At 45.6% G+C, this 12296-nt stretch overlaps 1 protein-coding gene across 1 annotated transcript in view; it reads left to right on the top strand.

Moving 5' to 3' along the window:
- Positions 1-12296, top strand: part of LOC126536307 (alpha-tocopherol transfer protein-like) — a 29120-nt gene that overhangs the window by 6191 nt on the left and 10633 nt on the right. The window contains exons 2-5 of the mRNA XM_050183224.3: positions 1261-1409; positions 7549-7800; positions 11339-11532; positions 12144-12254. Of these exons, the coding sequence (XP_050039181.2) occupies positions 1271-1409; positions 7549-7800; positions 11339-11532; positions 12144-12254 (696 nt within the window). The 5' untranslated portion in view covers positions 1261-1270. The remainder of the gene's footprint in view (positions 1-1260; positions 1410-7548; positions 7801-11338; positions 11533-12143; positions 12255-12296) is intronic.

Below are 12296 nucleotides of genomic sequence, written 5' to 3'. Positions count from 1 at the left end.
CAAATATTATTGTAACAGCAATTATATGTACACTCCGGCTGCATTTCTGCCATCGGCGTCGCCGCGAGGTTCCGTATAAAGTCCAACGGCGATAAAATCGTCGCGGCGCGCCGTACACTGTATGTGTGAGCGAAAGCCCTCGAATGTGCGCCGGTGATCGCTGGTCAATCTCGCGCGCGCAACGGAGGAAAGCGGGGAGGAAGCGCGCCGCCTTCTGTTGCAAGCGAGGCTTCGCGGGGAGGATAAGGAAGCGGGGCACGTTCTACTGTAGGCGGCCGGGACGGACACGCGCGCCCAGCCGGGCCACTGTATCTTGAAAGCCGTCTGTGACGGGTACTGAGTCTGTGCTGCGCTGTGTTTTCGCGGCTTAGCTCGCGTTGATGCGAGCGGCAGCACGAAGGTCATGCGCTCTATGCTGCTGCTGCATTTCCTGACTGCAGCGTCTTGACAGCGAGTTTCCACGGTCATCGAGTAAGATGTGTTGATGTTTGATTATGTGCGCGTGACACCATGCTTGGTAATTCAGTTAGTATGCGTGTGTTTACAAGTTTACACGGCCGGGAAGACGACTATCCTTACGTCGTATAGCTGTCGATTAATTTGCTACCGCAATCGATGCTTCGCCTTTCGGGCGAAACTGCGACATTTTATTAGACAAAGCGTCTCAAAATGGCGGTACTCGCTTGGTTATACTGCCGTCTGCGCCTACGGTAACCCAACAATCCGCAAACGGTAAGCACTTCTCAGACAAGCTAAAACATGTGACGCAGAAGCACCATGCCAATGACGTCATCTGTGAAGATGGCTGGACTGGCTTGTTCGAGAAAGTACTGTAGGGTTTCGCTTTCATTTTTCGCCCCTTTTCGCGACGTAGATCAGTGTAACACTTTGAGGGAGCCATCGTCGAAGAGAGTTCACCGCACCGCGAATCTACGTTTGCAATATCTAAACCTCATGCGAGAGATTTGAAGAGGAGTAGTAAGAGAAGCACAAGCACTCGCTCTCCATTTCGTACTGCCGGCAACTTCACACGCATGATATCCAATATAATTATGGTAACTTTTGTGCATGGTGTCCAGTATACATCACAAGTTTTGATGGATGGGGATTTAGATGTTCAGCCATTCATGTGAGCATCTCTTACATAAAACTGCTAAGCCAAAACGTACGTGCGAAGGACAGATAGTAGCGATAAACGCCTGCCCATAAATATTGCGCAGTGTTATCGCAAAAGTGAAGTTTATTTCTGCATTTTTTTAGGAAGCTTATCATGGTGCTGAGTGAAAGTACTGTTCAAGTGCCTCATGAACTTGCGGTTCCAAACCTTGAGGACTGGGAAGGTAACGTGGTCGGCGCAACACTAGAAATCAGAAAAGAATCCCTACAGCGCTTGCAGAAACTTCTCAAAGGTAAGTCAAAATTTTGTGTTCACGACGTATGTTGGGCAAGCTGTAATGTGACCAAGAAAGAACTAGGAGACACGGACTGGATTCACGCTATATATAGCTGCTGTGTTTGAGAGTATGAACTCCGACTGACACACACGCACACACACACACATACACATGCACGCACTGTTGAGTCCTGTACGCTAAAACTCCGAATGGCATATTAAGGTCCTGCGAGGGGCCAAAGCGAATCCAATCCCATCCCGCGCTTGGTGGATTCTTACATGAGAGCTATAGGATTCAACAAAACCACTACGATATAAATCCACTGTTCGGTAGTTTTCGAGAAGGGCCCACTGCGGTAGAGGCGTTCAATACTCGTCGCTGTGCCATTAGCCTGCCCCCAATGGATGCAATGGACGCGTTTCACTCATACTCGTGGTGTTATCAGAATAAGAATAGACATTAATACCCCAAAATGTGGATGGGAAAACGCCGCCGCGGTAGCTCGATTGGTAAGAGTATCGCACGCGTAATGCGAAGACGTTGGATTGTTCCCAACCTGCAGCCAGTTGTTTTTCATCCATTTTCTTCTCCATTAATTTACCATTTCTTTAATTCAATTTGTAAGCACAAATAACTTTCCCCATGTTGTCCTTGGTGTCGTTGTCTGCTTCTGATGATATGATTCATATAAATCGGGCCCCTCGGTTCCCTTTATTCTCGTTCACTGCAAGCTGAAAGCCACTTTTGAATCTAACGGCGAATCGATTTGTTGTCGACATATCATGATTGGCCATTAGCCTATTGTGGGAGTGACAGACAGAGAATTAGGCTGTTTTATTAATCCTGGAGAAGTTTGCCTGACGGCACGCCTAGCATGCTGCTCCAGATGCGTATGATGAAAGGCGAAACAATATGCATGGCGCACTACACGGATACACAACATAAACAAAACACACCAAAACACTCGACAAACAAAAATATCTCATTGAGACAAATATATCTCAGGAAGTTGAAAAGTGCCTTCGTTGTGCGAGATGCACACATAGTGTTAGTCCATGGGCCAGAAACGTGTCATAGCTCAAGAGATGGCACTGACCGGCAGCAAATTAAGACTGCTATGACAACCCCTCCAAGTGCACCACTGAATCACCTGGTGTCCAGCGCATGAGGGTCTGGAGAGAGACGAGGTGACAAACTCCGCCGCTGGAGAATCAAACAACTGAGCGGCGGACTCGACCGCCGGACCCCCTACAACGAAAGCATCACCGATTACCACGCGGGAGATCCTTGCCCTCCGGAGGAGCGAGCGACGAACACTCGCTTTCCCCATTCCACCAACCTAAACTCACACGTAGTCACGGAAGGGACTGGCGCAGACTTCAAAAGAACACTTATTCAAACCTCTTCGGAGAGAGCAAAGTCGCATCGGTGGCGTTAGAGTACACTTGCCCCTGGTGCGGGAAACGCCCTCGCGCAATGGACTCACCACTCACACTAACCTCATGCTTCTGGTTGCCATTGGAGGGCCCGACACACGGACTGCGATCTGAAGGGACAACAGCTCTTCTAGGTCAGGCCAGCGAGAAGCCCGCGCCAGCGGAGCTCTGGACCAAGGGCACCATGCATGCATCTTAGCACGCATGCACGCACACACGCACGCATGCACACAAACACAGATTCAGTGGGCTATGTATGCCCGTACGTTGCACGCAGAGCACAGTGGGGACCTTATCCGTTTGATATCAAATAGGAAGTATTTCGTATTTGGGACATAAAGCCGAATGTGACGTAGGCATGACCAATGGCGCCTATTAAGGGCACACGGCATACAAAACTCGCACATATGAAGTGCATATATGTCCCCACTGATGTTTTTAATCAATACAGTACACTGCACGCGCCACGCAGATTGATCCCTCTCTCGTATAGAGAACACTCGTATTGTAAGCAAATGTAGGGCGCGTTCTCTTGTGATTCGCGGTAAGGGCACTCTGATGTTGTCATGGAGCAGTTTCATTATGTACAAGCTGGTATTACTCCTCATTGCATCCGTTTCTATGTTGTCCAGAGTAAAAATGCGGAACAACCACCTGAACTCGCACTGTGCGCACTATACGGTCGAGGCACAGTCTTCTAGGCTTAGCATTGCTATATGTATATACAGGGTGTCCCAGGTAAATGTAGCCACAGTTTAAAAATATGCAAATGCCACGTAGCTCGACAGAACAAAGGTAATCTTGCGCTTGAAGATACTCAAACAATTTTTTCATACCGCGTAATTAGATAATTAGCTTTAATATTAAGTAATCAACTTCTCAAATATTATAGTTAGAGGAAAAGTGTCAATAAGAAAATTGTAGAGCAACATGAAAAACTACCTATACAGATTTCTGTTGCTCAATGCGTGCTACATAAAATTGTTTTTTCGAGCTTGAAAGAAGCCCACGAATACACGCAAAGTGCCTCGAGCGGCTAGTCGCACGGCACTTATACCCGGCGGCACATACCCAATGACCTAAGCCCACATACCCAGTGACCCCGTGTCCCGTGCACAATGACCCACGTTAGCGCGAAAGAGGTTCATTGAAGAGTGGCGCATACCGGGTAGCATTTAGTGACCCAAATTGGCGTCCAGGAGGTTCGTTGAAGAGCGGCCCATATACCCGGCAGCACATACTCAGTGACCCAAGCTGGCGTCAAAGAGGTTCAATAAAGAGCCACACACACCCCGTGTTCCGTGCCCAACGACCCACGTTAGCGCGAAAGAGGTTCATTAAAGAGCACGTGGCGCATACCCAGGGGCACGTTACCCAGTGACCCAAATTGGCGTCCAGGAGGTTCGTTGAAGAGGGGCACATATACCCGGCAGCACATACTCAGTGACCCAAGCTGGCGTCAAAGAGGTTCAATAAAGAGCCACACACACCCCGTGTTCCATGCCCAACGACCCACGTTAGCGCGAAAGAGGTTCATTAAAGAGCACGTGGCGCATACCCAGGGGCACTTTACCCAGTGACCCAAATTGGCGTCCAGGAGGTTCGTTGAAGAGCGGCCCATATACCCGGCGGTACATACTCAGTGACCCAAGCTGGCGTCAAAGAGGTTCAATAAAGAGCCACACACACTCCGTGTTCCATACCCAACGACCCACGTTAGCGCGAAAGAGGTTCATTAAAGAGCACGTGGCGCATACCCAGGGGCACGTTACCCAGTGACCCAAATTGGCGTCCAGGAGGTTCGTTGAAGAGGGGCACATATAGCCGGCAGCACATACTCAGTGACCCAAGCTGGCGTCAAAGAGGTTCAATAAAGAGCCACACACACTCCGTGTTCCATGCCCAACGACCCACGTTAGCGCGAAAGAGGTTCATTAAAGAGCACGTGGCGCATACCCAGGGGCACGTTACCCAGTGACCCAAATTGGCGTCCAGGAGGTTCGTTGAAGAGGGGCACATATACCCGGCAGCACATACTCAGTGACCCAAGCTGGCGTCAAAGAGGTTCAATAAAGAGCCACACACACCCCGTGTTCCATGCTCAACGACCCACGTTAGCGCGAAAGAGGTTCATTAAAGAGCACGTGGCGCATACCCAGGGGAACTTTACCCAGTGACCCAAATTGGCGTCCAGGAGGTTCGTTGAACAGCGGCACATATACCCGGCTGTACACACCCAGTGACCCAAGCTGGCGTCAAAGAGGTTCAATAAAGACCCACACACACCCCGTGTCCCATGCCCAATGACCCACGTTAGCGCGAAAGAGGTTCATTGAAGAGTGACGCATACGAAGTAGCGGATACCGAGTGACCCGAATTGGCCCGACGGTTGGTTTCAGACTTGGTTCCACCAGCACAGTAGTCAGATGTCTACCCTTTCTACCATACTACCCAGTGACCGAAGTAGACGTTAAGAGGTTAGCCGAGGACATGCCGAAAGCTTTGTGAAGTTCCCAAAGAATGCTAATCGTATTATAAGTGCTTAGTGCAGGCAACGTCAACGCAATAGTGGTGCATCAATGTTTCCACGCTTCGAGGTCACTTCAGGTATGCACATAATTTCAGTGCAGGGCCTACAGTGGATAGAATGTATTTTTTGGTTTCTTCTATAAACCATGCCGCAGGTGATCTTGTCGCCGAGAGCTGACGTTTTAACGTCGTGAGTGAACAGCGGAATGGTGCATTCTTCTGCATGTTCATGTGCACATTTTCACCAGCCAGTTCGCTCGCTCACTGCCAGATATGTCGGATATATCGGTATTACCTGTTTTATCAAAAGTCTTTGAGTGGACAATTAATGATCGCATAACAAAGTTCTTAGAGAAATATAATATCATATCTAGTTCGCAATTTCGATTTCAAAAACACAAGTCAACTGAACAGGCACTACTTCGTGCAAAGGAGAAAATTATTCAAGGTATTGAAAATAAGGATTTTACTTTAGATCTCTTTCTAGATTTGCGGAAAGCATTTGATTCGGTGAATCATGATATTCTACTTCTAAAACTGCAGTGTTATGGAATACGTGCCATGTCATTGAATTAATAACCAGCTATCTTGAGAAACACTTTCAATTTACAGATGCTAATAATTATTCCTCGACGTCGTTAAATGCAACAAATGGAGTACCCCAAGGATCAGTATTAGGTCCTACCCTGTTTTCGTTATACATTAATTACATAACTCAAATTGAGAACACCCTTGATATAGTAATGTTTGCGGACGATACTAACGTATTTTTTACTTCACGGACGAAACGTGAACTTCAAGAAAAGACTAATCATTATCTACAAAACCTATCCAAATGGCTATATGATAATTGTCTACAATTAAATGCCTCTAAAATAAATACATCATTTTTTCTCCTCCAAATAAACGCGACCAACATGACATGCATATTACGTTTAGAACCGAGATTATTCGGCAAACACCTGAGCAAAAATTCCTAGGCGTTCGGTTCCAAGAGTCTTTGGTATGGTCATGTCACGTCGACCATTTGGTAGTCGATATAGCTCGATCAATAGGATGTATTAGAAAGATTTCTACATTAATACCTCTTCGGCTAAAAAAAACTCTTTATTACACTCTAGTATATTCTAAGATTGCCTACTGTTCGCTAGTATGGGGCACCACCACTCAGCGCAACTATAATAGATTAACGGTACTACAAAAGCGCGTGCTACGTATTTTTGAAAATTATGCAAGAGATATCCGTGACTTACGTACCAGGGAGTTATATCTGAAACACGACATGCTTATGGCCAATCAAATTTATCTCTATAAATTAGTGCAACATATACACACCACAAACATATACAAAGACATTGATATGATAGTTGAACATAAGTACGCGTTTAGGCAGCATAGGAGGACGCTTCCGAAGATTAGGACAAATTACGGGAAACAATCGGTAACGTATCAAGCTATACAGATTCTAAATAAACAGAAAGACATAATAAATTGGGCAGACAGCCGTGGTAAACTTAAAGAGATGTACAAAACGTTCCTTGTCAGAACAGCATGTGTATTGTAGACTGTTTTACATTACTTTCTACCTGATTTTCTTTTTTTTCTGTTTTGTAAGCCCAATGTACTGGTATATAATCGATCTCTACATATCTGTAACATGATATAGGGTCTACTAGCTATCTAACACATGAATCCTGTGTGACCTTTTCTATATGTATATCTATCTGCGTGATCTGTGTGCACATGTATGCATCTCATACTTCTTATCTGATGTATTAGAAGTCACTTTTTTTTCCTTCATCTGCTGTACATTGAGTGCAACTGTAATTTTAATATAATGTGCACCTTACTGTATATGTTATTGTACGCGTAAATGCTGTATGAACTCAACGGGGGCAGGAGCCCAGCCAGGCTATTTCAGCCTTTAGTCTCTGTCTCCGCAGGAAATGCCCTGAAATAAAGTGATTTTGATTTGATTTGATGATTAGGAGCGCACTGAAACGCAATTCCACGATCGCGAGTTCCCGCAACATGTGAAAGCTCCGCAATCTCACAATGATCAAACTCTGTGCTACAACTCCTGACCTAACTCTTATGTTAAGCAATTTGGTTACGGGATTACTGATCTGGTACTTGAATTCTCACTTCCGTTCTTCTTCAGTAATGACCTCCTTTATGTGTCTTTTTAGGAGATACACTGCTCAAGGAGCCTCAAGATGAAAAGGTGCTCGTGATGTTTCTTCGCTCGCGAAAGTACGACGTTGCGTCTACGTTTAGAGCCATCGAGAACTACTTTCGGGCTCGCAAAAATATGCCGGAGTTCTTCAGAAATCTTACACCGGCAAATATTCCATACAAGACTGTCTGCACAGACAATAGGCTTATGTTGGTTTCTAAAGAAAAGGATCATCTGGGAAGATCAGTGGGGCTGCTGCGAATAGGTAAGAAACGTCATTACGTAACCTTCAAGGTACGAAGAGTTCAACGTTGCAATTATATTTTTATTCACTAACCGTTCTCCTGCTTTTTTACTGCGATAAGCAGTTATAAGCCGCGGATGTTTGCAACATCACATTCAAAAAGGTCCGTTTTCGAATTCGGTTTCTTTCACGTTCACCAGCCCTTTCAATATCATATAAACAAACTAGATGAGCAAGGAGTGATCTTAGAGGGGCACTTAAATACTTTTTATTAAAGTCAAGAAATACATTTCACATAAAATAGCCTATTTCATAAACGTTTTGCAGCACAAGTATACGTCCAGCAGAAGCGGAGTTATTGGCAGTCGAAGATCACCTTAGATCACCTTCGCGGTGCTCCCGCTCCTTCTTTAATGTCTTTACACTGCGAAGGCTACGGTGGAGCATGGCGCGCACACAACGCTCCGCTTACTTAACTTCACCGTGGCGTGCAGTTCAAATATCATTTTGGATGTTCGCGTAGACGTCTCTACTTCTGATTTTGGCGTCTACGACGCGCCAAACTCGGAGGCTCTCCCCCAACTTACGGTTGAGTAAGTTGGGGCAGAGTTGAGTGTTCAAAGCTAATCGGCCAGACCCGATGGCTACGACATCGATAAGCAGTGTGATAAATGTTCAATTCCTACGGAGGCGACCGAGCGTGAGCAAACTATACTCGGCTTCTACTGAAAGTACCTAACTCCCATTCAAATTCGCAAGGCAGGTTTTGGCTTCCTGTTTATTGAATGACGTTAGTAAATATAGAGTAACAGTCGGAAAAAGCGCACTGATCCAAACGCTCTTGTTGATTGGATATGGGAATCTTGCATATGGCGACATATGCAAGCCGCTGGCAGCTTCGACACGGGTGAGGAGAAGGCCTTATTTGAAAACAGAGTGTGTGAGGAAAAGATGACTTCGCGCTGGCCTTGTGAGAGCCAAAAACAGCGTGCGAGTGCAAAATTTGGCTGAAACGTTCACACCAGCGTATACTATTAGTGGACTCAGTTTTTTGCCAAGCACGCGGGTTGGTTCTGAACCCTTTAAAACAAGACGTTTTAACTCCTCGATGGCACCATCAAAAAAGAAAAAAAGAAAAACACGGAATAAGCAGCTCCAAGCCATTGACTGCCCTATAAGCAACTCCATTGTAATGTACCCCTTCACATGGCCTAGCATCCTGTGTCATACATCCTAACGAATGTTTACATACTATTAGCACCGAGATCTTTGAGTGCCGCCCTCTCGCGCGTGACGTCAGTGGGAGGACTCCGCTGCTGCGCCGTGCACGCGCTCGCTATTAGACGGCAACTTGAAGCTGTCGGCCGACCTGCTCTGCTCGAGTTCTTGAAATTCGAGCCTGCAGGTTTTTTCGACAAGTATGTATGGAATGCTCCGGGACACTATTGCCTGTGAAATCGAGCGGCGTAGTCCTCGTCATCGGGCTCACTGTGGATTGCTCCTGGCACCGTCCGCTAGTCATCAGCGTATATACACATGTGCGTGTACAACGTTGGCTTCTCGCCATTGCTGTACCGTTTTCATGGAGCACTTATAATGGTTTGTCGGCAGCTTTTTGACAATTAATGGCAGGATATGGCCTCCAGCTACGGTACCTGCTTGGTCGCCCACTCCTTTTACCACAATCTTATCTTTCTGTTCCCTCCTTCCCGTCCTCCGGAGTAGGGTAGCCAAACAGACGCATTTCTGGTTAACATCTCTGCCTTCTGTCTTTATTTCCTCCTCCTCCTACTCCGTTCACCGTAGACATTCCCATTTTGTTCCTGTCCAACGCGCTAAGCATATCCCAAAAGAAGTTTGATACGATACTCAAGAAATTAAAGCAGAAAGAAACTAAAGCAGCGCATGTGTGCGCTGCTTTAGAGGTATTGCAGCAAAATGTGGTCTGGTACGTCTGATAAAAGGGTGGACAAAATTAGTGAGCAAAACAAAATTACATAGTCTTGTGCTGCACTACTGACCATCGCATAATTTTTAATTAAAATGGACTACTTCCACCGTGATACTGCTCGCCCGTACATGTTGGTCGGCTCAGGGTAACCCTTTCTTTCCTTTGCTCCTACCGTGCCTAGCGTACACATTCACTGGGCTTGTTTCGTCCAGCGATGATAATTAATGCTATCGCGTAACAATAACAGCTGACAGCCTTTTCTTAAATCACCGTTTCTAATATATATTCTGCCCTGTACGCAGGTCAAACCAATTTTGAACTAAAAGAAGAAAATTGACAAGTTTGGGTTTGCTGCAACTTGACTGAATAAGTTGCCGGAGTGCTAAACAGACAAAGAAGAAGGGGGGGGGGGGGGGGGGGGTGACGTATAAAGGCGACATGTTGACAGGCTTTTCTGTGCTTTTTTACATAATATTTTTGTTACTAGTCTGATAAAGTGATGTGTTCCGAATGGTTTCCGGCATTCGGAAAGTGCGTTGAACAGAAATAGTATTATGCTAACCTAAACAAACATATATTTATTTCTGCTTTAGAAAGTGGTAGTGAAATTTACATGCAAGAAAATAGTGCAAAGCATGCTTAACAATTGGGAACTTCTCAATGAAATCGCAATACGTTTGCTGCCAGAAAAAGCTTTATATTTACAACCCCAAGTAACTGGAATTACGAGCGTGCTGAGAAATTCGCATTGAGAATCGCACATAGCCACTGGGTGGTCATATTGGGTGGTTATACGGAAGATACATTTATTATATAGGGTCTTTTGTCCTCATATCGCTGGCATTAATAAAGCTAATACTAAAAAAATACAGTTCGTAATTGGACAGTGCCATGCTACGCGAGCACAGTGCCATGCTACGCATTCAGAACGCTAGCAAACGCACGAACATGAAGCAATTCTAGCCACATTGTAGCAGTCTACAAAGGCGAGTCCTCCCTCTGACGTCACGTGAGCGCCCTTCGCAGCGCCGCCATCGGTAGCGCACGAAGTCAAAGGGCAAGGTTCAAGAGTGCTCTTCGGTAGCATGCCGCTGTACAATGTTGTCACTTTGAGCTAATGCAAGTAGACAATTTCATCCTAATTCTTTATCTGCGCATTCGAGCGTGGTGCTACAAGCAGGCCGTGATGTTTCAGGGATATTCCGAAGTCTAGCTCGTAACTGCTTAGTGAAGTAAATTATAAACGTTATTAGTTTGGTTCGATCTGAGAATCCAGTAGCTGTAATGCGTGCTGCCAAGAACTGCACAATCACATTGCATCGGTCGTAAAAGTTGCGTCATACGTTATAACATTTCTCGCCTTGTTGAAGAACGGCGTTAACGGCTCACATTAAAAGTGGAATAAGAAAACATGAAAATTATGTCTTTCATGATTGAAAATGGTCCAAATAAGAAGTTTGGTTTATAATATGGGGACAGTATCAGCTATGGCGCTTTCATAGAAGCACAGGTAGAAGCATAGCATAGACGCATAGAAGCACATGTAAGAATTGATTTTTGTAGCATCAACTTCATTTCGAGAACTATTTCTTTCAACTACACTTCCAGGAGCATGGAAATCCAGCATCTGTTCGCTTACAGACCTCACGAGATGTCTGCTTGTCCTCACTGAAAGCCATTTGACCGAAGAAGAAACGCAGATTAAAGGTTTCGTGAGTGTCTTCGATGTGGAAGGGCTGAGTCCGTATCACCTGGCATACCTGACTCCCCGGTACTTCATGAAAATACTTCACGTTCTCCAGGTGAATGCTGAATTCCGAAAATGGTTTCTCCTCTGCTCTCGATATTTCAAATGTCTTAATGTCTCCAATGCTTCGCTGACAATGCACACCCAAGCTTAGGGCGTCAGTATAGTAGGTGTTGTCGGGCGGTCCTTCTTCTAAGCACTGACCGATACAAGTACTACTCAGGTTTGGTGACTTGACAGGAACCGGCGAATTGACGGTGTAAGGGCCATTGGCTGTATTGCTTGAAAGATCAGCCATAAGGCAAAAGCACAATTCCATACAAATGCCATACCAGAAATTTCATTCTGACTGTATTCAGAAATGCGCAAGGCTAGGAACTTCATGATGAACTGAAGATTTTTATTTGTTTGTGTGCCTGTCTATCTGTCTGTCTGTCTGTGCGTCTCTCTGCTTGTGTTTGTCCGTCTCTCTGCTTGTGTTTGTTTGTTTGTTTGTCGAGCGAAAGGAAAGACGTGGTGAATACCACACCTTTCCACCCACACCTTTACCCAGGGAACCGATCGGTAAGTTCTTTAGCTTCGGGTAAGACCTCCTTGTGCACACTTACTTAGGAAGATTGTCAGTTGCATTCGTTTTACTGAGCAACACTCGAAATTTACTTTCAGGACTGCCTTCCGCTAAGGACAGAAAAAATATATGTCGTGAACAACCCATCAATATTCGCTGTCTTATTTGCTGTGGCGAAGCCGTTCTTGCATAGGAAGCTCCTGAGCAAAGTGAGTAAACTTGCGGAGTCCCACACACCTCATTACGTGTTA

The sequence above is a fragment of the Dermacentor andersoni genome, chromosome 4 (genome assembly GCF_023375885.2).
Source record: "Dermacentor andersoni chromosome 4, qqDerAnde1_hic_scaffold, whole genome shotgun sequence".
Lineage (NCBI taxonomy): Eukaryota > Metazoa > Arthropoda > Arachnida > Ixodida > Ixodidae > Dermacentor > Dermacentor andersoni.
This window is presented reverse-complemented; position numbering and strand designations above follow the sequence as displayed.